The sequence below is a fragment of the Apus apus genome, chromosome 8 (genome assembly GCF_020740795.1).
Source record: "Apus apus isolate bApuApu2 chromosome 8, bApuApu2.pri.cur, whole genome shotgun sequence".
Taxonomy (NCBI): Eukaryota; Metazoa; Chordata; class Aves; order Apodiformes; family Apodidae; genus Apus; species Apus apus.
Window position 1 is genome coordinate 16,557,397 of NC_067289.1, and position 27,860 is coordinate 16,585,256.

General features: G+C 39.6%; 1 protein-coding gene across 4 annotated transcripts in view; it reads left to right on the forward strand.

Annotated features, from left to right (window-relative positions):
* ARMC9 (armadillo repeat containing 9) overlaps positions 1–27,860 on the forward strand; it is a 59,164-nt gene that overhangs the window by 30,687 nt on the left and 617 nt on the right. For 3 of the 4 annotated variants that reach the window (XM_051626795.1, XM_051626797.1, XM_051626800.1), the window contains 10 exons: positions 1,040–1,179; positions 1,961–2,037; positions 3,596–3,670; positions 4,823–4,913; positions 6,249–6,307; positions 13,164–13,268; positions 14,040–14,155; positions 16,780–16,904; positions 20,338–20,470; positions 25,015–25,187. In XM_051626795.1, coding sequence (XP_051482755.1) covers positions 1,040–1,179; positions 1,961–2,037; positions 3,596–3,670; positions 4,823–4,913; positions 6,249–6,307; positions 13,164–13,268; positions 14,040–14,155; positions 16,780–16,904; positions 20,338–20,470; positions 25,015–25,187 — 1,094 coding nt within the window. The remainder of the gene's footprint in view (positions 1–1,039; positions 1,180–1,960; positions 2,038–3,595; positions 3,671–4,822; positions 4,914–6,248; positions 6,308–13,163; positions 13,269–14,039; positions 14,156–16,779; positions 16,905–20,337; positions 20,471–25,014; positions 25,188–27,860) is intronic. The other variant, XM_051626796.1, reaches the window with a different exon arrangement.

Sequence of the window (27,860 nt, forward strand, 5' to 3'; positions counted from 1 at the left end):
GTATACATATTTGAGATGAAAGAGAGTAAATCTTCATACCCTACTGCTTGAAATCCTAACTCAATCTTAGAGGAAATGATTTTTCTATTCAAGCAGTTGTTGATAGTACAAGCTAGTTTGAATTTTGGGGCCTAGGCACTAAGCTACTGAAAATTTGAAATTTTTTTGTGTTCTCTCAGATGGTTCCTTATTTTGTTCAGTCCATCCCATAGACCTACTGCGAGATCCAGGGCCAAGAAAGTATATGAGCTTTCAGGAGTAATACAAATCCCAAATACTAAAAGCAGGAAAATACCTGCTTTGATCTTTGCAATTTAGACTTACTTCCCATTCGAAACAGTGTGATTAAAAATTGTGTTCTTCAGTAAGACCTTTCTACCACTAGAGATTACAGTTTTTTGTATTGTAAAGCACAAAATTGCTGGTGTAGGAGATCACAGTCTATCACCTGACACTTTATCCAGTATATTCTTTGAGGACAACTATGGATTGAGTTAAGAGAATACATGATTTAAGAATCTCTACAGCAAAAAGCAAATAGATTTAAGCAAAAATCTCATTTATCAAATGAACAATACAAAAGTGCTGTAGTGCTATGGCTACCTGTGGCAGAAGTAATCAATTTGTTTTATGGGTCTGTTGATTATAGCTGGCTTTGTAAACCAATTTAAAGACAATAGAAAATGTAGTTTTAAGTAGTTAGAAGCCTTAGAAAACAATGAAGAAACTTACCTCAGCAGTTTGCAGGCTTAAAAAAAAAAAAACAACACAAAAACACACACCTACCCAACAATGTTTCAGTCCTCTAACGCTAGGAGGATCTGCAGCTTCGATTTCTTCAGGCTTTGTTAATTCCTCCTTTTAATTGATTCTACCAAAATGGATAGTTTGGGGGATTTTTAGGGTTTTTTTTATAGCAAGCTAGTGTATAGCAGGTATATGAAGTAGGTTTTTTATGTATTTCTATTAGCTGTAGATGTATTTGAAAGCTATTTACGATGTGGTCTGATTTTTGTGGGGTTTTGGTTTTTAATCCTAGGCGTGCTCTGCAGTCAGCAATGATTGAAGATGGGCTCATTTCCTGGCTGGTTGATCTTCTAACAGATATAGATTGCCTGTCTGATTACACACTGGAATATTCTATGGCCTTGTTCATGAATCTCTGTCTGCGGAGTGCAGGTGTCTTACATTTGAATTACAATCTTATTCCAAGAAATGGATAGGGAAGATTGTGAATCTTTTTTTTTTTTTTTTTTCCCTGATACACCTGGATTCTTTCAAGTGACTATAATTAGTAGCAGGGACTCACATGACCAGAAATATTTGAGTGTTCTCACCAATGCTTTTGAGCAGATCTCTTTCCCAAGAATCCCAGCCTAGAGAGGTTAGCTTGACCAAAATCTAAAGAATTAAGAAAACAGTTAATCAGTAGAACCCTCTAAGATGTTATGATTTTTTCATATCTGTATGTGAATACTGCCATTCCTACATTCCAGGCCCACTTTTTAAAGGACACTTTTTACTTGTGTATGAGATTTGTTTGTGTAAAACAATTTCAGAACTGAGTTGATCCATAATGGCAAGGAGCATAACCTTCACCTTGTGGTGTGAAATACTTGCATGCTTCACTTCTACAATGCACAGGCTTAAAAGAAGCTTAAAATAAGTTTCCTTTTAAAAAGGAAATTAAGGGTGAAAAATTCACTACTTGCCATAAGCAAAATAGTATCTTTGTTAAACTTTGTAAGATCCCTTAGTGTTGCATCCTGTACAAAATTGTGGTTGTATAAATCCAGAGTAACTCCACTGACTTCAGCTCAGTTATGCTGAGCAGCATTTGGCAGAGACAAGGAGCAGTATTGCTCTGTATAAATTATATTTAGTACTGATTGTAAAAAGTAAGCAGCTTGCTCTGATCTGTTACAATTTCCAAGCATATTTATGTTTTCTCCCTTTGCAGGGAAGAAATCGTGTGCAAGGTTTCCAAAACGTGTGCTGAAAGTTCTCTCTAGTCTTCTTGGCCATGAGAATCATGAGGTATTTGTACAGCAAACTTTGGGTTAAGGAAAAGGTGGGAAGAAAAATTCAAGATGAAAAAAGCAAGAAATTAAGAAATTGAAAAAGTAAACTTTTGTTTCCCTTGTTAGACCCTATGTGCTAAGTTAAACTGAGAGGAAAATGCTAAAAATTATTAGTTATTTCTACCTAATGCTTTTCAAACATCACTCTGATTCCTGCTGTCTGCTCTATATAGCATTGCTTCACCAGTCTTTGCAGAGGGGCACTTCTTTAACGATGGAGTAAAATTCAAGGCAGGAGAAAGTGAGGGGAAATACTGTATGTTGTTGAAGTCATAGGGAGGCAGAATTTTTACCAGGGTGTTCTAGACTAATTCCTTGATGACTGCAAGGTGCAACAAAGTATAAACCCTGGTGTCACATGTTAATATACAATGATTGTATCATCAGATTTTTTGTTTATCTCTTAAACTGAAAATAGAGAGTAAATTTGAATGAAGTGTTTACTCTGCATTTTATTAATTTATTAGAAGACAGGTATGAGTTCTTTACTAGCAGTGTTTTGAGATGAAGCTTGGCATACCTTTATTGCCCTATTTTGCTAGTTTTGTTTTTATGAATGATGAGAGTTAACACAGCACACATTAATATGAAATAACATCTCAGTCCCTAGACTGAAGTATTTAGAAGTGATTTCACACTGTTGGAGTCAGTGCCTTGGAATGACCTTGAAATTTCTCTCAGAGGATGCATTCTTACAACCTGGTTTGAACCAGCACAGCTGATAGAAGTTTTGTTATCAAAGATGAAGGTAGAAGGCAATGGTTTTGGGTGCCCGGAGAGCTTTCTGAGAAGCTATGGAATGAATTCTTGTGTATATCCCAGTCCCTTACCTTTCCATGCTTCCCCTGCTCCCTTAGTCATTGTTTATTTTAACACGGGTATAGGCAGAGGATGCCTGGAAATCTTAGTGCTCCAAAAGTAACTGGCCAATACAAAGGGTCATGTAAGCGCTGGTGAAACTAGTTTGACAGATCTGGTGGCTTTCACAAGCCATTGTATGAAGCCTTCATGGTAGCTGGTTTTTTGCCTCTCCTGAGGGACAGTAACAGGCAGTACAGAGGGTGTTTTAAGCTGCTGCAGCTTTTATCATCCTGCCTAAAGCTACAGTGCTTGAGGCCTGTCTTGAGTCCATGCTGGCACAGTCTTGTCCCTGTTCTTTGTCATATTTTTTGTTCTGCCCCTAGTGTTTGTCAGAAACTAACCCTCTTTCTCTGCTTTTTCCTTTCTTTTTTTTTTCCCCTTTTTTTTGTTTTCATCAATTTACAATAATAATTTTTTAGAAGGGAGGGGAGGAATCTGTATACACCTGTACTGATGTAGATCAACCATATCACAGTGTAATTGCATCCTAAAAGCTCACTGCTTCCCAAGTGGGAATTTTTGTGAGTGCAGGCTAGCCTGATTAAACTCTCTGAACCTAGCTGTTCTGTACCTTCACTCTTAAATTTTCCCTGTAGTCAACTGGGGTGAATGTAAAAGTCTTTCTTAGTGGTATGACTGTTTTTTCCTTCTAGATACAAAGGTATGTGAATGGAGCACTGTACAGCATTCTTGCTATCCCTTCTGTCCGGGAAGAAGCCAGAGCAATGGTAAGAAATGCTGCTTTGCATAGAATCATAGAATGGTTTGGGTTGGAAGGGACCTTAAGCATCATCTACTTCCAACCCCCTTGTATGGGCAAGGACACCTCCCACTAGATCAGGTTGCTCAGAGCCCCATCCAACCTGGCCTTGAACTCTTCTAGAGATGGGGCTTTCACAGGTTCCCTGGGCAGCCTCTTCCAGTGTCTCACCACCCTCACACTAAAGAACTTCTTCTTAGTGTCTAACCTAAATCTCCCCTTCTCCAGTTTTAATCCATTACCCCTTGTCCTCATCCCAGAAGTGATGCCCCAGCATTGTGAAGAATTCTATTGAAATTATAAATTAAAGGTGTTATTTTAGAACAGTGTTGTCCATCTGGCATTTCCTACACTGGATGTGGCCCAGGAGATGCTTTCACCTGAATTGCTGCTTCTTCCCCTTATTTAGCTCATTCTGCAAATACCCACTAAGAGGATAAGTTCCTCTTCCTGCTTTTGTTTCTGCCTGGTAGAGACATGGTGAGCAGAGGAAGGTTTTAGCAGATCTAGGAACTGATCTGTGTAAGTTGGTCTGATGGTAGCACGTGTTTTGACTTCTGGATTTGAGAAAGCCTTACCTGGGATAGCAGTGTATCCCTGTATCTTAAGGATTAACCTAGTGAGTTGTGCAGACATAGTTGTTGTCAGATGTTTTACCTCACAAAGCACAGAGCACTGGAAGTCATCCTACATGATTAAAGACACAACATCAAGCCTGTGAGGGGCCACAGAGAAACTGCGTTTAGGAGAAGGTCAAAGCTGGTCCTGCTTTTTGCTTTCCTTCTCTAAGCCTTGCATTGTTGTCTTTGTGAATGCTAATTTGCCCTTTTCTGTTGACTACTGTGCACTGAGTTCAGAGGGCAGAAGCAGCAGATCTCTTGTAAAAATTTGCTGTTCATCATGGACACTTCTGTATTTAAACCTAGAAGCAGCCCAGGCAGCATTTTTCTCTTGTCTTTGGGAAGCCCATAGGACAAGGTGGAATCTTAAAGCTGGAAAAGGTGGTTTGTTTCACACTACCTTTGTTTTTCCTGGCAAAACAATGACATTTTAGCTAACAAAACTCTGTCACTGTGGTCACATGAAATACTAATCCAGCAATGTTTTCCACTCCATCCAGGGAATGGAAGAAATTCTGCGTGAGTTTATCAAGGAAGGAAATGCAGAGATGATCCGTCAGATCGAATTTATTATCAAGCAGCTCAATTCAGGTCAGAAGGACAGATGCAGCTCTCTGAGCTGTAAATCTTTCAAAAAAGCCATAAGAAAGCTCCTGTTTTTACTTGGCATTGAAACTCTCAAAGAATAACAATAGTGTGATGGTCTGAGAGAGGGTGAATAGTGAATGTCAAGATTTGAATGTCAGAGGCATTTTAACATTTTCTTTTGTGTTACAATTATACAGAAAAAATAAAAGGCTGAGAAGGTCTCAATTCCAAAGTTTTGGGACTGTAAATAGAATGACCTATTTTCTAAATAGGAAATAGAAAACCTTTCTAAATTCTGTGATTTTTCTGTGACCTTGACTGTTTTCTTGCATGCCAGTAATGAGAGACTTGCTTTCCACTGCAAAAATAAACAAGTGATACAATTTGTCAAGTGGGATTTAGGGACTAGGTCCGTCTCTGCTCACCTCTTGCTCTGTTGAGGAGTGTACCTGTGTTAATCTGAAATGGCTTATTCTGAACTGGGGACAAAGACCTTCCTTTTTGGAGAGTATGTTGATGGGTCCTGGGAGTTGTAGATGCTGTGTTAGTACAGGGAAGTATGAAGAGGTGGGATATTTATTGTATTTTCTGTTCCCTGTGGCTGAAAGGAGGGCTGAAGAAAGAGAAAGCAAATAAAGAAAAGGTGAATCCTGATTAAATCTTTCTGTACAGTAAAAATAGAACAAGTTTGACTCCTTTTGGAAAGAGCAGATGACAACATATATTATGGTCCTAGCTTGTATATGAACAAATTTAAGTATTTAAGCACTGTACAATATTTGTTCAAAGTTATAGAATTGCTCCTTTTCTACCTGTGAATGGTATTTTTAAAAGGTTTTGTCTGATTGGTGTGTAAAAGCTGAGCATAGAGATTTCCAGTATAAACTTGGATGCTTTTTTCTAAGAAAATTGACTTGTCCAAAAGTAGTAAGTATTGTATGTGATAACTATCTTTTTATATATATAGTAACAGTATTGTATTGAAATGTTTGTAGGGAGAAGTAGTCTTTTTTAAACAAATTAATTGAAAAAAAGACAAACTTGCAAGTGCACACAGTAAATCAAGTCTTGTTGGTAAATACATTGAGACATTATAGTAGGATTTATGAGAAAAGAGCTGTTGTGGAGTGTTTGTGTTTCTGCCATTTTCCTGAATATTAATTTATTTCAGTGATTTCTAGAATGCTTTAGAGGAGCAAATATTTCCAACATTGTGCTGAAAAGAATGAGGTGTCTATATGAGAGCTAAATTTTACTGTTGTAAAAGAGGAGCAGTAGCTAGACATTCTGTTAAGTTGCACACATATTCTTAAGCCATTTTGTTTTGCTTTGTTCCAGAAGAGCCATTTAATGATAGTATCGTGTCTGATGATGAGGAGGAAGAAGATGATGGGGAAGTAAGTTTAAAGGCCTTCAGGCACCTTTTAGAAATGTCCTTAGCCTTCCAGACATAAAATATCTGTGTCAATAAGACAGATTTTGAGTTTGGGAGGATTTTTTTTCATTTGTTTGGGGTTTTTTTTTCTTTTTCTGTAATTACCAGACTGTATTAACAAGAAAATTGGATCTGTTTCCATTACCTTATCTTCATTTGAAGTCCTACTCTTTTATTTTGGCAGGTAGCCACCTCTGTGATAAATAAAGGATTGTAGCTTGAAATAAGTAAAGAGATGAGGAGTTACTGTAGCCGTAGAAACTTTGCTTTCAAGCAGACCCACTTCAGCAGTTCAAAATAAAGGAAGCAAATGAACCAGTGTATTGCCAGAACAGTTTACAAACTGGTTGTTACTTTTTCTTATGGTATCGTTATCTGCTCGGGGTGTGACTTCTTTTGCTGTTTAGAAGCTTTGATACATAATTAATAATTTTTCTCTATGTAATGAAGGAACACAGTAATTATCATCTAAATAAGTCCCATAAAAAGAGGAAAAAAACCCTGAGAAAATAAGTATGAGAAACTATATCATAGTAAACATAAACTAGTTAGCTGTGAACTTCCACGTCTGCTAATAAATGCATTTTATACCAATACTTCAGCATTTTTAAGGAATTGTCTACATAGATTAATGGCTTCCTGGGTGTAGACAACAACGCATATTGTATCATTTAATTAACAAGCAAAGCAAGGTGAAAATGATGTAAGGGACATGTTAAACCCAGTCTTCACTGGTGATGTCATTGCTGTGTTGCCATAAGTGCACAGCAGGGGTTGAAAAGAAAATGTGTAGACAATTAGATGGGTGTTTTATCTGAAAGAAGTCTACCACATAATACTTTTATTTCATGGGCTTGTTTTGCGTGAAAAATGTACAATAACACCTACAGTAGATGTCCTTGGAAGAGTGTTTGAACATATTTACATGGGTGTATACATGCACATACATTTATTTCATGTATCTACTCTGAAGATGTCAGTGACATTGAGTTAGTGATCTCTGCAAAACATTCTTGTATTAGAAATATCACTGGGGAACAGATACTTACTGAAAACCAATTTTAAGAGAAGACCTAAGTTTTTGTCCTGAACCAACAAAGAACAAGACACATAAAACTTACCAAGTCAGTTGTGTCCTTGCTCTACTAGAGTGTTGCACATTATTAACACAAGTGTGAGTGAGCAACTACAACCTTACTTCAGTCTAAAACTTGGCTTATTACTGCAGGGTCACCGAGTGCGTTTTCAAGTGCATGTTGTGCCTTTTATGTTTTGAAAGCAGAGAACTATCTAAGTGTCCCAGTTGTAGAAGGTGTGGTATGCCCTCAGCTGCCTTGCAGGATCCAGTCTCTGCCCAGCAGTGTCCCACAAAGCTTTGCACTGGTTGTTTTATTTAGCTAGTTTCTATGTTGTGGCACAATAGGTGGTGAGCATGTGGACTAATTACCCTTGTGACTTTGCCTAAATGTAGAGCTATGTGGAAATTTTAAGTTTAGAGCTACAAGGAAGTTTTATTTAATCATCAACTCTCCCCTTTTTGTTCTAAGGGGGTTCAGTAAACTGTTTTTTTTCTAATAGGATTCAATTGTTTTAATTGTTTCACCTCCTGAAGTGTGTTTTCGGTAATCCTTCCACTCTTCCTGCCCAAAATCAAAGCTTGATGTGCAAGATGGGCTTTCTGGGGATTAATTATTATAACCTCCCTTTCTTTAATATCCCACGTAACACCCATTAACTGATGTTCCAAGGCTTTGAGTGTCTTAGATGTATCTTCTGAATCCAAGGTGATGATATTTTTGCTTGAAATCCAGTATGCTTTTTTGAAGGATGCTGTGTTCTGTTGGGAAAGCTCAGAGATAAGGAGCTCCTTCCTGAAAGCTTTAGCATTGAATTGCATTACAGTGTTGAACACTTTAATTACTTTACCTAGTCTTGGGAATGAAAGGAAGGTGAATTCTCCTGTTCAGTCATACCACCTAGACAAGTTGCTGCTGCTCACAGTCCCAGCCAAGGCTCTAGGTCAAAGAAGTTTTAAATGCATTTTTACCACTGAACCATCATGTGATTAAAACAGATTTCTGTCACTTATTATTTGTCTCAAAAATTACAATAGGCTTTTGAAACGGGGAAGTGTCTGATTCTAGTTTTTTCTTTAGGTTTGTCATATTAAAAATACAAAGTCTCATTAAGACAATTTAAAAAATGTTTCTAGTGTAACATTGTGGCACATCCTAAATCCTTATTTCTCCTGGAACTATTAACTTTCTTTTGCTGCAAGGAGGCCTCGTGTCCTAGTCCCTCAGTTTAGAAAATACAGAGTACAAGCAGTATGGCAGCAAAACACTGCACGAAATGCATAACTTTGTTACTTTTCCAATAAGCAAAGATTTGTTGACTTGCTGGTTCATTGCTTGGAGGCCTTTTGTATTTTGGAAATGTGGTGAATTATTGTTCTTTGATGGGGTCTGTGATAACATCTGATGTTGTGATCTGGCAACTGAAAGTTTTGGAAAACTTGATCAGAAGCTTTGCTTATATGTAACTTTTAAAAAAATTACTACAGACTAAACATATTTCAGAATATGTCTGAACTTGACAATACAATGACATGCATTCAGACTGCTTACTGATACTATAATTTGTTGCTGATTTACTTAATACCAATATTTATACCTTTACAACTTAAGAAACAACAAGGAAACTCTTTTATGCTGACTTAGTTTGCAGGTTTTTGCCCCAGTTTTTATAGTTTCCAAGAGCATGCAAAGGTTCCCCATGCTATTACTGTTGCTTTCCATGGTTGTTTGGTTTTCACTGGGGGGGCTTAGGGATGGGGGTTGGTTTTGTTTGGGTTTTTTTTCTTTTTCTTTTATCTGTGTTTGATTTAGGATTGTTGAACTATTTCTTGGCTTTGAGCAGATCTTGTTGTAATGACTACTTTGTCCTAACCACTGCCACCAAGATGTGGATGAGCCTGTTGGAGGACAATTCTGTGATTTCTAAGGGCATCATACAGTCAGAAATTTACCGTTCTGTAATGTGTGACACTGGAGCATATTAACAGAATGAAGAATGTCTATGTACATACTGTTATTCAGAAATAAGTTTGCTTTTGGGTATGTCTGCTGAGCTTTACATTAACTGGTATAGAGCTCAGCATGCATTGGCCTCTGGAGTACACACCCACCTTCATTCGGTGAGCCATCTGGGGTGTGTTGTCACCCACAGTCACAGTGCATATTTTCTGGTGCTTAATATTCTTTTGACTGTTCTGTTAAATACTAAGTTCATTTATCTTCAGTATTTAATGTTTACATTTGCTTTTTATTTGACATGGACCATCTTTAAAAGCTGCTTGTAAAAGTGAATATGTGATATTATAGCTTTAATTCAAAAGTTTAGTTACAGACTTGAGCTATATTAGATAACTGTATGGTGAGAATTTAGCAGACACCCTCTAATCCCCCATCACTCAGCACCTGGCAATAAAATCAGTAAACTGCAGTGTGAAAATACACTTCAGCTAGAGAACATATCAAAAGAGAGAAGCTTAATCACAGACCTAATTGTGGGACTTCCAGCCATTACATTAAAAGGCTTTGCTGCCAATGCCTGCTGCAGCCTGTGGGCAGTGGAGAACAGGGCACCAATTGTGTTATTTCAGCAGTGGAATGATGGCATGTCTGTCAAAGCTCTTTTTCAGTATGAGGAGACAGAGGAGGAACATGTTCAGGCTCAGTTACCTGGTATTTTGAATACTGTCAGGGAGCAAGGCTTGCAGGCAGAAGTACTTCCCAGAAACCAGAAACTGGAGTTCTCTGATAAAAGGATGTCAAACAGAATACTGGAAGAGGTGGAACTTGGGGAAACCAAGTTGATCTGTGAGGAGAAGTTAAATACATTATGCTGCACAGATGCTGGATGGAAGAGCAGGCTGATGTTCTGACTGTAATGTGTAACACTACCCAGGCACAGTGGAGGCAGTCTGCTCTAAAGCTTCCTTGAAGAAAACTGCTCTTGATGCTGCATTAACATGTCACAGGAAAAACATTTCCACTTTTGATAAAGCTCACCTTTCAACTTTTTTTTTTTTTCCCAAGTATGGTATATTGTGCCATTTGGAGTATGGCTTTTTTTGTTTTGCTTGATACAGATGATTGTTGCCTAGTCTTCAAGTGTGTGTGTTTTTTGATTATCCGGATTATTTTTCACACTTACCCAGCATCCCAGATAATTAGGAGCTGATTGTAATTTATCTTGCTTTGAAGAGAAAGGCAGATTGAACATCTTCCTGAAGTCCTCTGCAGCTTTATCATTTCTGGCTGAGCATCTAAAGGAAGGTAAAAAGGATTAATAATCTGGGAACTTCAAAGCACTTATAGAAGAGCTAGGTTTTTTTCATTAAATCCATGCATGAATAAATACATTATGGAAAAATTTTACTCTAAACCTTACAACACTGTGTGGATTATTGGCAGGATTTCTGTAACTGCTTCAGTTGTTTGCACACAGGTATCTAATGTCTCTTAAGATCAGCACAGCATCAGAAGCACTTGCACAAGGCTGTGGGATATGACTTGGGACCTGTGGGAGGTTTGTGCACTTTCAGAGCTGCTGTGAAAGACCAGGCAGGATATTTCAGTGTAGGACTGGGTGGTGCTGTGGGCTACTGAATTGAGCCTTTTGTGTCTGTCCTTTTTTATCTCACCTTGACACCTGCAAATGGGGAGGTGATGACCAAGGAGAATAACTACATCAAAACAAATATTATGGTTTTTCAGCCATTTGGTATAGAAGTCATTGAACTTGAAAAAAGGCAAGCCTGTGGAGCTCTGGGGAAGCCAACACCTACTTGTTCTGAGTGATGGTAGTTTCATTTTTCTGCACCAGACAAAGTCTGGAATCAACCAGCCATTTCCATTGTAGGAAATACCTTCCCTGTACACACTTCCAATGTTTTTTAGCTCATGCTGTTTTTGTAGAGCACTGTCCAAGCATCCATATTATTGGCTAATCTTTGCAGCAGAGGTTATTTCTTACTTTGGCTAGTGAAAACTAGTTGAGTTAAAGTCTCTAAAGATAAACTGTTTTTTGTTTTCTTCGTGCTCCACGGCTCATCAAAGTTTGGCAGTCATTATTTTTAATGGAGTTTATGCCAGGCTCTCTCTGTTACTATTGCAATATACCTTTTTAGAAGGATTAATTTACTTTTTCTGACAGTCATTTACATTTACTGTCACAACCTGTTTGAAAAGCAAAGCACATTTTCTTCCTCTGTGGTGGGTCTTACTTAGGGTTATCTTGTGCAGCACAGAAGAGAATTATTTTCAGTAGTAAAACACAAGCAAAAGTACAGTCTTGTTCTTGCATTGCTAGAGAAATTCCTCAGACTTTAAAATGTCTTGGCTTATAGATCTGTAGAAGCTGCAGAACTCCCATGAAAGATATATCACCCATATTTACACCACAAGTAGGCTCAGGAGAGTGGATTCTTGGTACTTTTCACTAGAAAAGTTGATTACATTAGGGTTTTGTGGAATGAAGTCAACAGAGGTTGGTTGCTTTCTTGCATGGTATTTGTACCCCAAAGCAGTGATTCCAAGAATTCTGTCCTAGCCCCATATTGTCTGTTTTAAAGCTTCCTTGCACACCTTAGCAGCTGCTGTTGGACACCCATGGTCTCACTTTTCAGGAACCACAGCTTGAGGAGGGGTTTTGAATGCCCAGCAATAAGGATTTTTTTGTATTCAGTGATTAAAAATTATGCCTCTTTTCCTTGAAATTGAGTAATAACATGGTTTGGGATTCTTCTTCCTTCCTGGAGAATAAACAGCAATAAATTACTTCAGATTTTTTGTCGAGGTAGGGAAACATACCCCAAAGTCCTGAATATGCATATGGGTGTTTAAAGTCTCATGGAATGCTAGCATTATGTTCAGGAAAGACTATGAATTGATTTAAGGTGTGCTTACTTTATTTTTACTACTAGTTGTTATAATCTAACTTACATTTATGCTTAGATTATACTGATTCCTAAAAAGATCCAAACAAGTTTTCTGTTAAGTTTCCTTCCATTCTCCTTGATTGAATGAGAAATTTCTTATGCTTCTTTTTTTCCCTTCTAGAATTTACTTACCTTAAGTTTGAGGTTTGTTTTTTTGGGCTTTTTGTTGGTTTGTTTGTTTGTTTTTGTTTGTTGGTTTGGTTTTTTGGGGGGGTCATTTGTTATTGTTTTATTTTTTATCAAGAGTAACTTTTTCTCAGCCTCCAGTGTGGCCAAGAATTGCCATCAGGTTGCTTTTTTAAGACAATACTGTATGACTAGACTGACTTGGGCTGATAATGCAAAAATTAAAACTCCAAACTTCATCACCAGCTGCTTGTTCAGCATTGCATGCTGAAGAGCTCTGCACCTCCTCTCCCTAGCGTGCAGTGTCCAACACAGATACTAATGGCTGAGATTTTTCCTAAGCCTTTAGTAAGTGAAGCAAGGAATAATTCTTTGGAGTTGGAAATTTGAAAAACAACTTTTGAAAGGCCTACTGTACTTTTTGGCAAAGTGTTTGTGGAAGAAGGGGCAGGGTTTTTTCTTCTCTCAGGATTCTTTCGATTCTGTTTATATAAATAGTCTAGATGTGTTTGTCTTTAAGCGTCTAATTTTTGATAGAAAATGTTTGTAGATCACCACTTACATGTGCAGTACTAACAGTCATATATCTGGAAAGTACATATCCAAGTGACTATTGAAGTGAGAACTAAATTTGAAATGAAAACTTCTTGGAGCCTGGGCTCAGATAACTTGTGTGTTGCTGTTGCAGGAGAACCACGATGTCATGGAGGCTGATCTGGACACAGAGGAGGTTTTGCAGCCTCAACTGGGAGAGCTTGCAGGAGAGAAGCTGCTAACAACTGAGTACTTGGGAGTGAGTACCACTCACTAGCACTTGAAATAAATTCATTTGCTGGATTAAGTGTTAAATTTCAGCAGTTTAATAACTTTCTAAAATATTTTCTTCTTCAAATTGTTGCTTAAACAGTTAGGTTCTACTGGCATAGCAGTCCAGATCTTTCACAGTCTGTTTTATTAGCTGCTGCTCAGAAGAAGTGAAATAAATTTGAGCTAGGCTTTCACAGGAGGTGGTCAGGCTGTGGCTTAATAATAAGCTGAAGGCAGCCTCAGGGTTCTAGTGCTACATCAGTGGCTCTCTAGGCACACAAAGCAAAGTGCTGGGCAAATTAATACTGGAACACTGCTGGTCTAAAATTAGTTAGGGAAAAAAAAAAAAGTTGAAAAGTTAACTGTTCCTACAGGCATTATGCCAGATCAAGTATTGTGTGTCTTACCTCAAGCAGCAAAAAGCCATTAAGTAAAAAGGTGTGAAGTTGGCATGAACACCATTTGGTGTGCTGGGACTTATTTGAGATAAATGTCACTGGATGCCTTCTCAATCCCAGAGTCCATAGGTCTGCCAGTGCTGATGATGGAAATGTGAGCTGAGATAAGATGTCATGGAACAGCCTACAAGTGATTCCAGGGAATTTTATCTAGAGACACCAGAACGCAACTTAGATTCTGATGCAGCATTTCTACAACATTTTCTCTGTGTTATCTTCATATCTGTCATTTTCTCAGTTATCTGTCTTTCCCCTGCATTCTCTTTTTTAAAAAATAATTTCTTTTTCCTGTGTGTCAGATAATGACTCATGCTCCAAAACCCAAGAAGAAATCCTTTCCTGTTTTGCATCAGAGTATAGATGAGCCACTCCAGAGACCTGTGACACCAGGTTATCACAGAACCGTGTCCTTAATGTAAGTCCAAACAAATGAGACCATGTTGGTTTTTTTTAAATTCCTTTAAAAAACAAAACAACAATGCCTGATAAACTTTACCTGCCTAAAAGTGCATTGCAATTCCATAAAGATAATTTCAAAAAAAGAAAGGAGAGGAACAGTGTGGGTGGAGAATGGTCTGTTGGCTGAGGTCACATACCTGGAATAGATGAGTAAATGTTTAGTGATCAGTTCGATTAAAATTTGCATTATATCCTGTGTGTTTGTAGTCCTTTCACCTTCACATAATATATTCTATTGAGAAGTTGCATGTAGTGTCTAAAATGCCTGGGGGGATCTTGCTCCGTAGAAGCAAGAAGGTATATTGCTCTCAGGACACTAGGTACACACCTGTAAGAGAAAAGATTAAAAAGAAAACAGGGAAGACAAAAAACTTGGAATGTTGGATTTCCTGCTTTGCAAGAAATACTTTTTCCAGCAGGAGGGTCAGTGACTCCCTGCTTGTGGTGTTTCTGGGGTCAGAGGCAGAAGGCTGCATTGTAAATGGAATAAAGAAACCTTACAGTATAGAGCTCCAAGAATATGCTGTGCCTTCTCTTAGAACAACTATGTCTTAATCATTTAATTTCTGTAATAAGACTTCTTCATTTCACTGTCCTGCCTGAGGAAGCAAAATACGGATGTTATCTCAAATTTAAATGACTTTTTACTTTCAGTTGCATACAGTTTTGGATTTGATAAATCCAAGTAGCTACAATACAGGCAGCAGTTTATTGTGAGATGTTTTCATTTCTGCTGTTGCTTAAACTGAGAGTATAGATACTAAATATCTATACTCCAACAATGTGTAGATAATAGAAACTAAAAGTCACAGTATTGGTATAGGTAAGTAAGTTAAAATGAAAGGGTAACCTGAAATATAACAGTGTAATGAACTTAGGGGGTAGAGGTGGTTCTTAGAAGCACATACCAGCCCTGATGTCTGAAAACTGTCCTGTCTTGTCCCCTCAGCCACTCTTTGCTTTCGTGTTTGTGTTTTCTGTTCCTTAAAATACATTTCTTCCCTCTTTTAGTGTGGAAGATCCATATGGAAAACAGTGAGGACTGATTTAGGCTGTAGTTACACAGGTGCAGTTGAATCTGATCAAAGTCTGCTGTTGTGGACAGGGAGTAGGAGCTTTATCTTACCTGTGTTGTGCCTCTCACTGTCTTGTGCTGGCAATTGTTTATACAAGCAGGTGATCTGACTGGGAGCCCTCCTGAGCCATCCAAATGTGTCTTTTTGGCAGCTGTACCACTAGTATGGGATTGTATTGGTTATGTAACCAGGACCTTAGAATGGACAAGTGTAACATACCAGATCTAGGTGTGGAAGAAGCCCTGGATGGCACTTTTTTTCTTTCTCACTCTGTTTTGTTTTTTTCATTTTGGGTTTTGGGTTGAGCAGAGCAGTTAAACTACATTCAAAAATTATATAAATGCTTGCATTCAGAATTGAAATGAATGTAACTTGTTTGAAGTTCTTCATGTGAGACTCAATGTAACATGTTCTATTTTTAAAACACTGTGAAAGAGGAAGCAGTTGATGGAGATTCTATAACATATCTCTTTATGAGTGGTTGGTTCATACCTCCAAAAGGGGAGGGGGTAGGGGTGGACTTCTAGTGCTGAATGGAAGTATTCACTCAGAACGTTAATGCAGAATGGCCACTGCACATCTAGCAGCTATTCCATGCTAATTTTTCTATGAATTCCCAGTGCAGACAAGGCTGTAGTTACTTCAGATGAATTGTTGTGGGATCCTGAATTGGACAAGCTCTTGCTGTGTGGAGCTGAGGAAGCCAGGACATACTGGAAAGCTGGGGGGAGGTTCACCTTTTTTTCCTTTTCCCCCTCCTCTTTAAAGACTCCCTGGCTGTGATCACTCAGGAGGGAATGAACTACTTAATGTTCTGCTGTTTCCTTAGAAACTGATTTAGCTGTGAAATCATTAACTTCCTCCTTGTGCTGCATCTTTTGTAACCAGAAATACAGTTTAGTTACCTTAATCCAATACTGGGCAGGGAAACTCTTTGTTTGCCAACTTCCTTTCACACACTTTTCACACCCCTGTTGCTGTGCTTTGTTGCTTATTAGTAAGCAGACTTGTCTCTGTTCTGTCCTTTGGCTACTTCAGTTTCTCCATCCAACCTCACTTGGCTAATCAACAGATCTACTTTCAGTCTGTATTGCATATAGCTGTGTAAAGTTAAATCCTTGTAATATTCAGGAGCAAATCTTAAATCCTTGAAAAAGTATTGAAGAGCTCTCAGACCCACTACTACAATCTTTTTCTTTAAGTGTCTTGCTGGCATCTTGGGTCTTCAGGCTGCAAGGTGTTATGGTTTCCTTTCCTTGGCTCTTCTGTCGCAGCAGGAAAAGACGTTAATTTCAAACACATCTAACATTAGCTGGTTTGGGGGAGTCACAGTCATCCAGTTAAATTATGTCCTTAGCACTATTTTTCAATATGAAATCTAAAATAGTTTCAGTATTTCTATGTCATTACAGGCAATTAGAAAAAAAAAAACAAAACAGTTTTCTCTTATGCAACATTTTATACCACAAGCATTCATCACCCTGCATTCTCCTTTCTCCTCCAGGCCAGAAAATGATACCAGTTATTGTCCTGGTAAGGATGAGAAGCTGCAGTCTCTACCAAGTGGTCCTCCAACTGCTTGTGGTGGGAGCAGGTCCAGCACATCTGACACCTGCATTTTGTCTTCATGTAAGGTTATTCTGCAAATGCTGTTGTTAACTGTTGGTGTCCTTCCTGACTGGGGCAGGCTTTGGGGCATAGATTGTTGTAGATTGTTTTTTTACAATGTAGCCATGGAACTGACCCTCAGTTTGTAGACCCTGGGGTACTGTGCAAGACCTTGGGGCACACAGTAAGATCTATCTGAACGGATGGCTACCGAGGTAAGGTGTGGTCAGCAGCCACCAAAGGTCTCACTGGCCTTGCTCCATCTTGCCTCCTGTGGAAGTGCCAAGGATCATACGCAGGCCTTCCAAAGTGCACAGTGTGCTGTATTTCACTCCAAAATGTCTTCTGCCTAGGGAAAGAGCTGCAGCCCAGAGACAGTGCACTTCCCAACAGGCAAAGCCCCTTACTTGATCAAATACACCCTTGTTTGGATCTAAATGAATCACTGTCTGCTGGCACCTGCAGGCTCTGTTGGCTAGACCTCTGTATTGAAGTTGAAGGCAGCTGCAGTTATCTGCTTAGATTTGCAACTACATTCAAGCCATAAAATGCTGTGGAGGATGGGAAGCCCTGTGCTCTATAGCTGCATTGTGGGTGATGCTGCTAAAGATTCTGCCCTTGCAACTAAACTGAAATTAATGCAAACTCAGCTGGACCTGAGAGCTCAGAAACACGTGGCCAAAATTAAAAAGTTACAAGCTGCTGAAATACTTAATTTCTGAACTTCTAATATCCCCAGGATCGCAGAACTTCAGATGTGGGAGTTTCAACCTTCTTGCAGGTTTCATTAACATTTCCAATTAGGGATTTAAGGCAAAATGTTCTGCAGTCTTAGATAAAGGATCTTGCAGCATATCCGGTACAGAATTATTAATAAGTTCAGACAAAGCATGCCTTTATTTTGCTGAAAAATATGCTTTGAAGCAGTAAAGGAATAGCATACTTTTTTTTCTTTCTCTTCTTTTTTTAAATTTCCTAGAGGAAATTAAAAGGATTCTGAGAAAAGTAACCAAGGTCCTGCAGACAGGAATCTGCTTGCATAATGCCTAGAGCTGATGCATCCAACGTGCTGAACGAAAGGCACATCTCCTGATAGAAGGAGATTAAACTCCTGTTCAGAATGGGCAGCTGGGCTCTTGCTGCTGTGTAGGAATGAGCTGCTGTCCCCAAACCTCACTTTGCACAGCAACACCTTGAGTCTAGCTGAGCCTGTTATGGGAAGGTTTGCTGACAAATCAGAACAGCAGAGGCTGTAACTAATCAAAAGCATACTGATTTGGCAGATTTCCTATATAGAGGAAAAAAAAAAAAAAGGAGTTTTACATATTCATGCTTCTTAAAAAAAAAATTAAGCCAACCAGGTACCAAAGGTGTTCCTACTTGCTGTTTTGAAGTGTAATTGGATACAATTTCTGAGGCATTATGCAGCCACTAGGAGCCCAATGTTCCTTCGGAGCCACATCTTGATAGGGTCTTGCCAGTGAAATTTATTCACTCACGCTTGTCACCTTTTCTGTGCTGCTGATGCTGTCTGACAGTTTGCTTGTGGAGATTTGTGTGGAGGTTTAAACAGGGAACCTGAGTAAGTCAACAAAGGAAGTGTTCATTTTTTATGGAGAATATTGATTTAAAGCCTTGATGCTGATGAAATTCCTGCCAGCTTTTCTGGTCCATGTTGTCAGAATTTTGCTTGTAACATGTCTAAAACAATTTGGTAGCTGTTTTCAGTAAAAATTATATGCAAGTGATACTAACGAAATAACTAGATTATGGTCTCTTGTAGGAAAATCTTGGAGGTCAAAATGTACAGCATATTGCAAGTTTATATGCATTATACATATAAAAAGACAAACAATTTTAATGTGTGGCAGAGACAAGTCTTCCTAGCACTAATCCAGGCTATAAAACAACACTGAGCTTCTTGAAGGATCAGCAGAGGTTGGTTTCAGGTTTTTGCAAGTAGCCAGTGAAATACATGCTTCTTTTTCTTACCTCTTGGGATTTGGAAATGAGGATGGAGGAATGAGAAGAGAAAGGAGAGACTGCACTGCTGGATCCCCTGGTTGTTCATGTCAGTGACAGGACTTTAATTCTGTATAATGGTACCTGGACTGGGTCATTGGACATCCCCTGTTTTCCAAAAGGCAGTAGTAGGTTTTGTAATGCTTAAATTGGACAGACTGGAATTTAAGACTATGGAAAACAAGCCCTTTCTCTTCTAGTGCCTTCTAAGATATGGCAGGGAACAGTACAAAACAGAAAAGAGTCAAAATATTTGCATTGCTTCTAGAGACTCTCATCATGCCCAGCCAAACATCGTTTGCTGTGTAAGAAATACTGAATTTATTGAGTTCTGATCTTGACCTGATGGTCATTATGCAGTACAGGCAACATGCTCACATCAGAATATGTTTTCCAGCATCACATGAATAATTTGGGAATCAGAGTTTTGTGCAGTCAAGTTGTAAAATGAATAGTAAGAAAACAAGAGTGAAAAACAGAATAAAAGCTTCATGTAAACAGTGTAATCAAGGTCACATATCAAGGAAGCTAAGTTTAGCCTCGAAACCTTGATCCTCTTTTGTTTTCTAAAAATGAAAGCAATTCTTTGTCCTCTGTGCCTGGATTCATTCAGCTGTTCTTGAATTGGTCTGATTTTGTCTCGGTCCATCCTCCCTTTTTATCACTTTGGTAAATAATCAATAATTCTGGCTCTCTTGTTTTTTTTTTTAAATCTTCTGCAAGCAGATAACTTGTAGTCTAGAGATGAACACACCATTGCTACACTCATTATGCTGAGTATCAGACAGAACATGTGCTGGGCAGCCAAGTGCTTGTCTGAAAGTGATCTGATCTGCATCCATATCAGCGTGTGAGAGCAAACAAGGACAGTGCTCTGTCCTGAGCATGGGAGGAATGGAGCTAGGGATTTTCCCTGAACTCTTCTTAAACTTGTGCATCTTGGCAGCTTTGTGCCTCTCAGCAAACTGATTGTCCTTCTCCATTAGTGCAAGGCAGAAATACTGAACCAACGTGGTAGGCCCAAGTCTGACAGAAGTGTAAAACACTTTTGTCCACAGTGGCTGCCTGGTACTGTGGGCATGTACAGATGTCTGCAAGTGGTTGCATTCCTGTCACTTTGAGGTATCAGTCATTAGCTGATCTGTGTTAATCGATGGTCTGCATGCTCCTAGCCCATTGCAAATGCAGAGTATAGCTGCTTTGGAAATGATCCAAACATTTTACTTTCCAGCTGCAGAGGGCTGGAAGCATGCACACTGGCAGTGGGCTTGGATCAGCTGATGAGCTGTCATGTGCTCTGCCACACAAACTCAGTAGCCTGCCATTATCTCAGGGTCTCCTTCATTTAGCAGGAACCATTAATTGATTTTGTTTCTAACAAAATTGTAAAGAGACAGCTCCTCATTGAACTGTGCTTCTTTTTTTTAAATAGCAGATGAAATGAAGTCATCTGAAGTATTCTCATCAGGCTGTAGAATGGACCAAAGCATCCCAGATGGTGACAATGTCTCGTCCTCCCCACCTACCGACTTCACCCAGAACGAAGTAGATGAGCGTAGTCACAGGTAGGATTTATCCAGATGAGGACCTAAAAGTACAAGAGGTGTCTGAGGGGACTTACTAGCTAATTCCATGCTGCTGTAAAGACAATCTGTGAAGTCATTTGATGTATGATGTAGTCTGGTCTGAGACAGCTGTGGTGGTGCTTGCCAAACAAAATACCCTTAGCTGTGCCAGAGGCAGCTGTTCAATTTCTAGGCATCTGGTCCAGAACGGGAGAAGTATCAAGCAAGACATCATTAATGAACTTCACATGTATGCACAGCACAGCTTTCTGCAAATAAAACTTCCTGATAGCTTCTTTAAATGACTTGACTGTAACCCATGAAAAATCATTAGTAAAGAAGTACATAGGACTGTGGGAACAGGGCAAGAATTAATTTGCAAAAGGAAGAAAAATTAAGCATTTAAGTGGATTCAGAGTGTTGAAACATGCTGAGTTGATAGCACTGCTGACCAGAGTCCCTGATTTACCCACTAGACAGGTATAGCAAGGGAGACAATATTGAGAGTTCTCCCAGCAATGGGTTTCAACTCTTCTTTGAAACTGTTTCTGTCAAAAGAAGAGGAAAGATTTTGCTTTCTCCTGTTCATACCTTGAGCTCTCTGTGAAGCCTTTGTCCTATGCAGGACTGTGATGTTGTATCTTGGATGAGGATTAGGAATTCATTAGCACTTGGGCCAAGGTCTAGTGAAGTTTTTCAGGGCCTGCATGTGCCCTTCAGACATTAACAGCTTTTTCCTATAGCTAATTTGATTGGGCCAAGTTTTAAACAGTGAGTGCAGAGAAATTTTAAAAGCAAGTACATTCCAGAAGTAAAACACAGAATGGGTGGAGATGTGTTGAAGGAGAAGTTTTACTAACTCTTTATGGATCTGATTTTTCAGAAGTGCTTAGTTATTTGTGTCAGTTACAGCTCTAGCACTTCTGAAAACTGGAGTCTGCTTAAAGCTTTATTTCCTTCTGGCTTACAGATGCTGTGTGTGGTTTTGGGGGGTTTGGTGTGGTTTTGTTGTTGGTTTTTTTTCCCAGTTGTGCTGTTTCAGTGGTGAGATCTAAGAAATTATAGATTGTCAACAAATTATCAGTATTTAGTAGCTGAAATGCTTGGTAGTCCTACCCTTGTCCCAGTATTTCTGCTTTTATTTCTGTTGCCTGTCCAAACAGTAGCTAAGGACATACTGCAAATACAGATGGACTGTGAGAATTTCATGGCCAAATTGCTTGCTTTGTGTTGGAGAGAGTGATTATTTTGTAGGCTTTGGCTTGCAAGAAGTCATACATTTGCAGCATCTTGCCCCCCACCTTGGTGAGAGGCTTTGCTTCTCTACAGCCATAATCTATTATTAAAAAGACGTGTCCTTAGTAATCTTTAATTTTTCTCCATAAATGTCTGTCTAAATCTCAGTAATAGATGGATCATTAACTGAAGGCACAGGTGCAGCATCCTGCAGAAGATAATATCTTTTTATGACATGCTTCCTTAGCATGTGTACATAATTTATCTTTACAGACACAGCTTCGAGTTACGGATGTGGGAATGTAGCCATTCACACTCCAAGTGAACACAGGGTTTCCTATGTCAAGGGACTTTTGTTAATATGTTGGTGTTGCAATAGCTAGACCTGCCTTTTCATTCTTGGAAGCATACTTTAACTTGTTTGCTAAACAAACAGAGTGAATAAGTTGCTGCTGTGGTCATAGTTTTGACCAACTGTGAGACATGTCTCCTTCCTACTAGGCAAATTCCAAGACCTTCCTAGAAGAGAGATGTATGAGAAGGGGAAGGGTGAGTTGTGGTGGTGAAGTGGCCACATCTATTTCCCCTCTTCCTTAGCAATACATTGGGAATGTAACTGCACAGAGATTGGTGAAATTACACTAAATCCGTGTGAGAGAAGAACGAGGCCCTGGTAGTGACATGTCTATTGCAGCTGGTTTATTTCCACTGGAATAAATGATTGTTTGAGCTTATGTGTGTCAAGCTGGCAGCTGCCCCTGCATTGCTCTTCCCTGCTGCATTTTGATCATGTAAGAACATAGATCTGTTGTGCTTATCATGGATAAATTTGTGATAGGCTTGAGTTTACAATTGTGGTGGCTAGCTGAAAAAGCCCTTTTTTTTAAAATTGTGACTGTGTCCAGTATCATCGTCACAGAGAGCTTAAACTGTGCAGGGCCTTCCTAGGTCTCTAATGGTCTTGCTTTTCTGATAATCTGGTAACAATTGCCATAAGTCCAGATATATTTCTCCTGGAGAAAGTGGTCTAACTCCTCTGTGAATGTTCAAGTTCTGTCAGGTCTCCTGGTTGATTATTCTGATCCCAGTGTCAGTTTGTTGTGCACCTTTTTAGAGGCAGTTATTTCCATTTTCCAAGTAAGCAGTTTTCTTTCTTCTCAATTCAAATGTATGTTTCCCTGTGATTTTGTTGTGAGTTTGTGTTTTTGTTATGGTTTTGTTGTTGGGTTTGGTTTTTTTTGTTCTAGCACTTGCCTGCAAATTACCACACCTTCTAGTAAATGACTCCTTTACCAAATACTAAGGAACATTTTCCCACAGTAAATTTTCGTGCTTCTTTATTCATCTCATCAAGTTCTAAAGGATCCCAAATAGCGGTTTTCTGTGTTATTCTGAGGATTAATTCTTTTCTGTTGATCTTGGTCTATTTATTGATGTTGTAAAAAGATGAAGTGGTTCTGTGACACCTGAGCACATGGAGACAGATCTGCTCTGCATCCTCTCCGAAGAACAGCAGGGGTTTATTCAACCTAATAGTATTTTCTACCACCTTATTTTTTATAAACCTTTCCTGAAGAGTTTACAAAGATGTGAGCCATCCTGTGTGACCACTGTGTACCTGTCTGTGGGCTAGTGACACTGATGGCATTGCTTTGCTTTGTCCCCGAAGTGTTTGTAGTCCAGCTGCCTGGGTTACTGCAGTCAAACTCTGTGAACTTTGTTGATAGCTTTGTTGATAATTTTTTTTTTTAGTCAATGGGAATACAGATCCAGAGTTTTGCTATCTATTGCTGAATAAGGAAAAAAAAATTAAAAGCTGATTTATGTCTCAAAAACTTCTGCAAGGCTGTTAGATCTGCCTTTTTTATGTACATTAGCTTATCACAGTACACATAAGATTGCTATGAAGAGCACTGATTAATTGAAAGCCCAGCTCTTGAACCAAAATGAATAAAATTACAAAAAAAAAAAAGCAATAACAATGAGATGGTTTTGTGGAGAGATATATTTAAATACGTCTGTGATCCACAGCTTGGGGCTTTATCTAGCCAATCTTTCCTTTTTTGCTGGTATGTGTCTGCTGCCATCTGCCACCTCCTTCTTTTAAATGAGACAAGTGTGATACTCAGAGATAGGCAGACCTGTTAGCACGTCTCTGTCCTTAATAGTTAGATTATACATATGCAAAATACAGACAATAGATGCTATTTAAAATACAAAAGAAACACTTGCTCAGATCTTCCCTGCAAGGTGGAGCAGGGGTATGGAAGGGCTAATCAGCACTGACTCAGCAGCATTCCCAGGGGAGGAAGGGAGATTAAATGTCTTGAAAATCCTCCTAATCACCCTTTCTGATGGTCACAAAGGGTTCTTTTGATGGAGCTAAGAACTCGGGAACTTTCCATTTTAATTGCCAGTCTTTAGATGGCACCTTTTTCGATCTCCTGCCTTTGGTTCTGCTTTTATTTCCTTTTAAAGTATTAAAAGCTTTTAAATGTAGCTGTTATTTCAGTTTAACCTTTTAAGAGAAAACTGATTCAGTACAGCAAATATGAATATAGATTCAGAATTATTTTAGAGACTTGCTATTTCCTGGTAGCCTCCACTTTTGTACCTGGGAAGGAATATGCAGATGCTGGAAGCAGGGAAGGATGGTGCATCCTCACACAGTCACGGGGACATTTTAAAGAATTATATTCTTGCAGCACATGCAGACTGTGAAATAGCAGCAGCTGTTTTATGTTCTTGGTGTGAACAAGGAACCTGTGTGCCTAGGGAATTTATTTCATAGATGCCATCACAGCTTTTGGCTCTTCTGACAAAGCCTTCAGGGAATTCTACAAATCTTATCGCAGCTGGGAGCCAGGGAGGCTGCCTGTGTTTGCCAGCATTGTCACCCATTCCTGGGAGAATTGTCTGTGCCTTAAAAGGATGGATTCCTGTGCTGTAGCATGTCTATAGGGTTTTTTGCACCTCAGACTGCATCTCTGTGTGTATGATAAATACAATGGAATGCAGCTAAGGATCTTCTACGTGTTTGCAGGGGACTAAGCTGAACCTGTTGTGCAAAGAACCAGGTTTGAGTAGGATAGACAGGTCGATAGAGCCAGGTTTAGAGCCTGTGTGGTGAGTACATGCCCCAGGGCAGTACCTGTGGTGCCATGTTCTTTTCCATTTGCAGTCTCCCTGAATTTCCAGCAGTCCATCACACTTGTCACATCACATACTGCAGGTTTCACTTGGTTGCAGACTTACTATGCATACTGATTTCTCGGTGCATTGCTAACCCTTTCCATCTCCCCCCACAGCGAGTTTCTCTATGCCTTCAGCAGCAAACCCAAGATCCCTCGCACTCCTGAACCTCAGAATACCAGTCCTGGAAAGGAAAAAGTCCCAGCCATTACCTCCCAGTGCTCTCGGTCTGGACCCAAACAAACAAGCCTTCCCAGCTCCTCAGGATCATCCACAAGTGGCAAACGGAGTAAGTGGAAAAAGACATAATTCTCTTTGTCAGTTCTTGGGGTGAGGAAGGAGGGGGCACTGTAGTAGCTCTCCAGGAATGAAGTCGTAGGCTACAAACATGCCAGGAGTATATGACATTGTACTTATCATCTGCAGGATGTACAACCACGTAATTGTATCCTGCTGAACACTGGTCCTATTTCCAGGCTGTCATGTGAGCAGTTAAGAGACATGCTTTTTCCTGTCTCTGTGTGGAGAAAAGTGCCCCAAATTATCAGAATTTGATGGGGAAGCCTCTAGTCTCAGACTTTCTCCAGATGTCATCAGACCATTTCCTTTCCTTTAGACATGTGTTCATTCTGTTGTGCGACTTGTTTAATGTTCTTGAATTTGGATTCCTGGGTGTGTCTACACACTGCAATTCAATGTAGACCAGGTGTCAGGCAGTTCAAGAAGATGGGCTCAGGACAGCCAAGCATGGTGTGCTTCTTGTGGCAGTCAGGCTGCTGGGAACTTGCATTTAAACACCATACATATATGTGTCATTGCCTAAAGAAGTGTAAGTGGTACTAGGTTGCAGTGGACTCAGAAGAGAGGAGGGTATGGTTCTGAGGTTAGAGGGAAAAGATGGATGCTTGGTTTAAGCCAGGCAACACAAGCCCAGTAAAGTGGAAATGTTGATCTCAAATGCTTGCACAACAGTAAACATGTGTATGGTGTGTAAACTATGGGGATGTTGGGGACAGAGGGGAAAGAAAGATGCATTCTTTAGTAACAAGTTAACGTTTTGTCTGGAGTGTTGATAGGAGCAGCTGAATTGAAATACACCCCTGGGGCCAGCAGCCATGAAAATGCCAGGAGCTGTGTGCTGATGTTCTTATTCCAAACACATCGTGACAAGTTTAGTGATGATTATTTGATCACAGTGGAACATTAGCTCTACTCTTGATCTGTAACTGTTACCTTTAAACACTTCCCAAAGACATGATAGTTTATAATACTTTGTAAATCTTCACAGGAAGTTTGAAGTACATGTATATTATTAGCTCCTCATTATAGGTAGGCAAGGGAACCGAAGTAATCTAGTAAATCAGCAAGAGAGATGGAAAGAGCTTCCCAAGTCTTCTGTGTTGCTCACTCACTGTTTTTCCACACAGTTGTAGGTGCAGGGAGTACAGGTGAGGCAATGGAAGGGAGTGTCCTTGGTGGCTAAGGGAGGTGCTGACCCAGAGAGACTTGCTTGAACAGTCCTGTGCTTAGGTGATAACTGCCAGCTCTTTCAGCTTTATTTCTGCTGCATATGCCCTGTGTTTTACCTCTGACATCTGTGCTTTCTGTTTCCTGTGATCGGGAGCATTGTTCTGCCCTGACTGAATGTGGGGTTAACACCTGAGAGTCTGTCCCTGGTTCCTGTTTCGGGTCGCTTACAAAAGCAGTAGCCCACTGAAAAGAGCAGCTCTGCAGAAGGGAAAAGCTCTGTATGTGTGTGTGTGTACACACAAAAACTCCTCTCCATATTCTAGTTTCTCCAGGGTAGCTTTATGCCCCTGGGTGTGTGTTCTGTGAAAGACATAACATACACGTGTTGCTGCCCTAGGGCTCTAGAGTAAGTTCCTTTTCCAGTGGCACATCTTATTTTGAAGTTACATTCAAGCAGAGCATTCTACATCACTTGGGTTTCTCTGTTGATTCAGGATGTGTAATTTTTAAGTCCAGACTCTTGGGCTTTTATAAGTTTTATTGGATGGTAGTTGTCTTACTTTATATACCTCTTACCTTTGCTGTGTCTGTGCATTCTAAAACAATGTACATCTAATTTTGTGTCTGTTTACCTTATATCCAGAGTTTCTAATGAAGTTTCAGGTAACTCTTTTCTATCATAGCAAGAGACTATGTCCCAGTGGAAGACTGTCTTTAGGTTTTTTGATTTCTTGGCATTGCTGGAGAAATACATTTTTATGGCTGATAGGCATGATGAGAAAAAAATGAGTTTCTGATTGCTCTTAAACTTGATGTGCTCAGTTATTTGAGACACACATTGTTTAGCTTGCTTTTAATTTTTATTATAGGTATATTTTCTGGAAATAAGTTGTTTTTACATAAACCCAGTTGAAATAGCTGGACTGCTCCTCTTAGAGCAGGAGTGTGTGGAATGCCTGAGGAATGCAGAAGAAGCATAGGTACTTAGTGCAGATACAGGCCTGGGGCCAAATTCCTCCCTGAGCTGTAGCCCGCGGCTGTTAGCTGAGCTGCAGAGCTGCACCGTAAAGCAAAGCCGAGCTCCTCCAAATAAAACCAGCCATGCTGGGGTTTTCTGCGGATTCCACTTCCCAGCTGGTGCAGGGATGCCACTGGCTCCTCTGCATGGGCACAACTGAAGCTGTTTGCAGTGTTCCAAGCTCTGTCTAGGGCACAGTAGAGCTAGAGCAGCACAAAAATCTCTACCAGAAGAATGAGGAATTTATTTTTGTCAGGGGTGTGACTGGGCCCTACTGACTCCCTGCTCCTCCACAAGTTCTTCCAGTGTCCCGACAATGCCATAAATGCATTCTGTGTTTTTAAGTTGCAACATCAGTGGTTAAGGTGCCTTTGTGCATGTTTTTTGTGGTGTTTATGTCACTGTACACGTTGAACAAATGTTGCACTCAGGCAGCTCCTGCCCTGTAATAAATCCTGCTTTCAGCTGACAGAC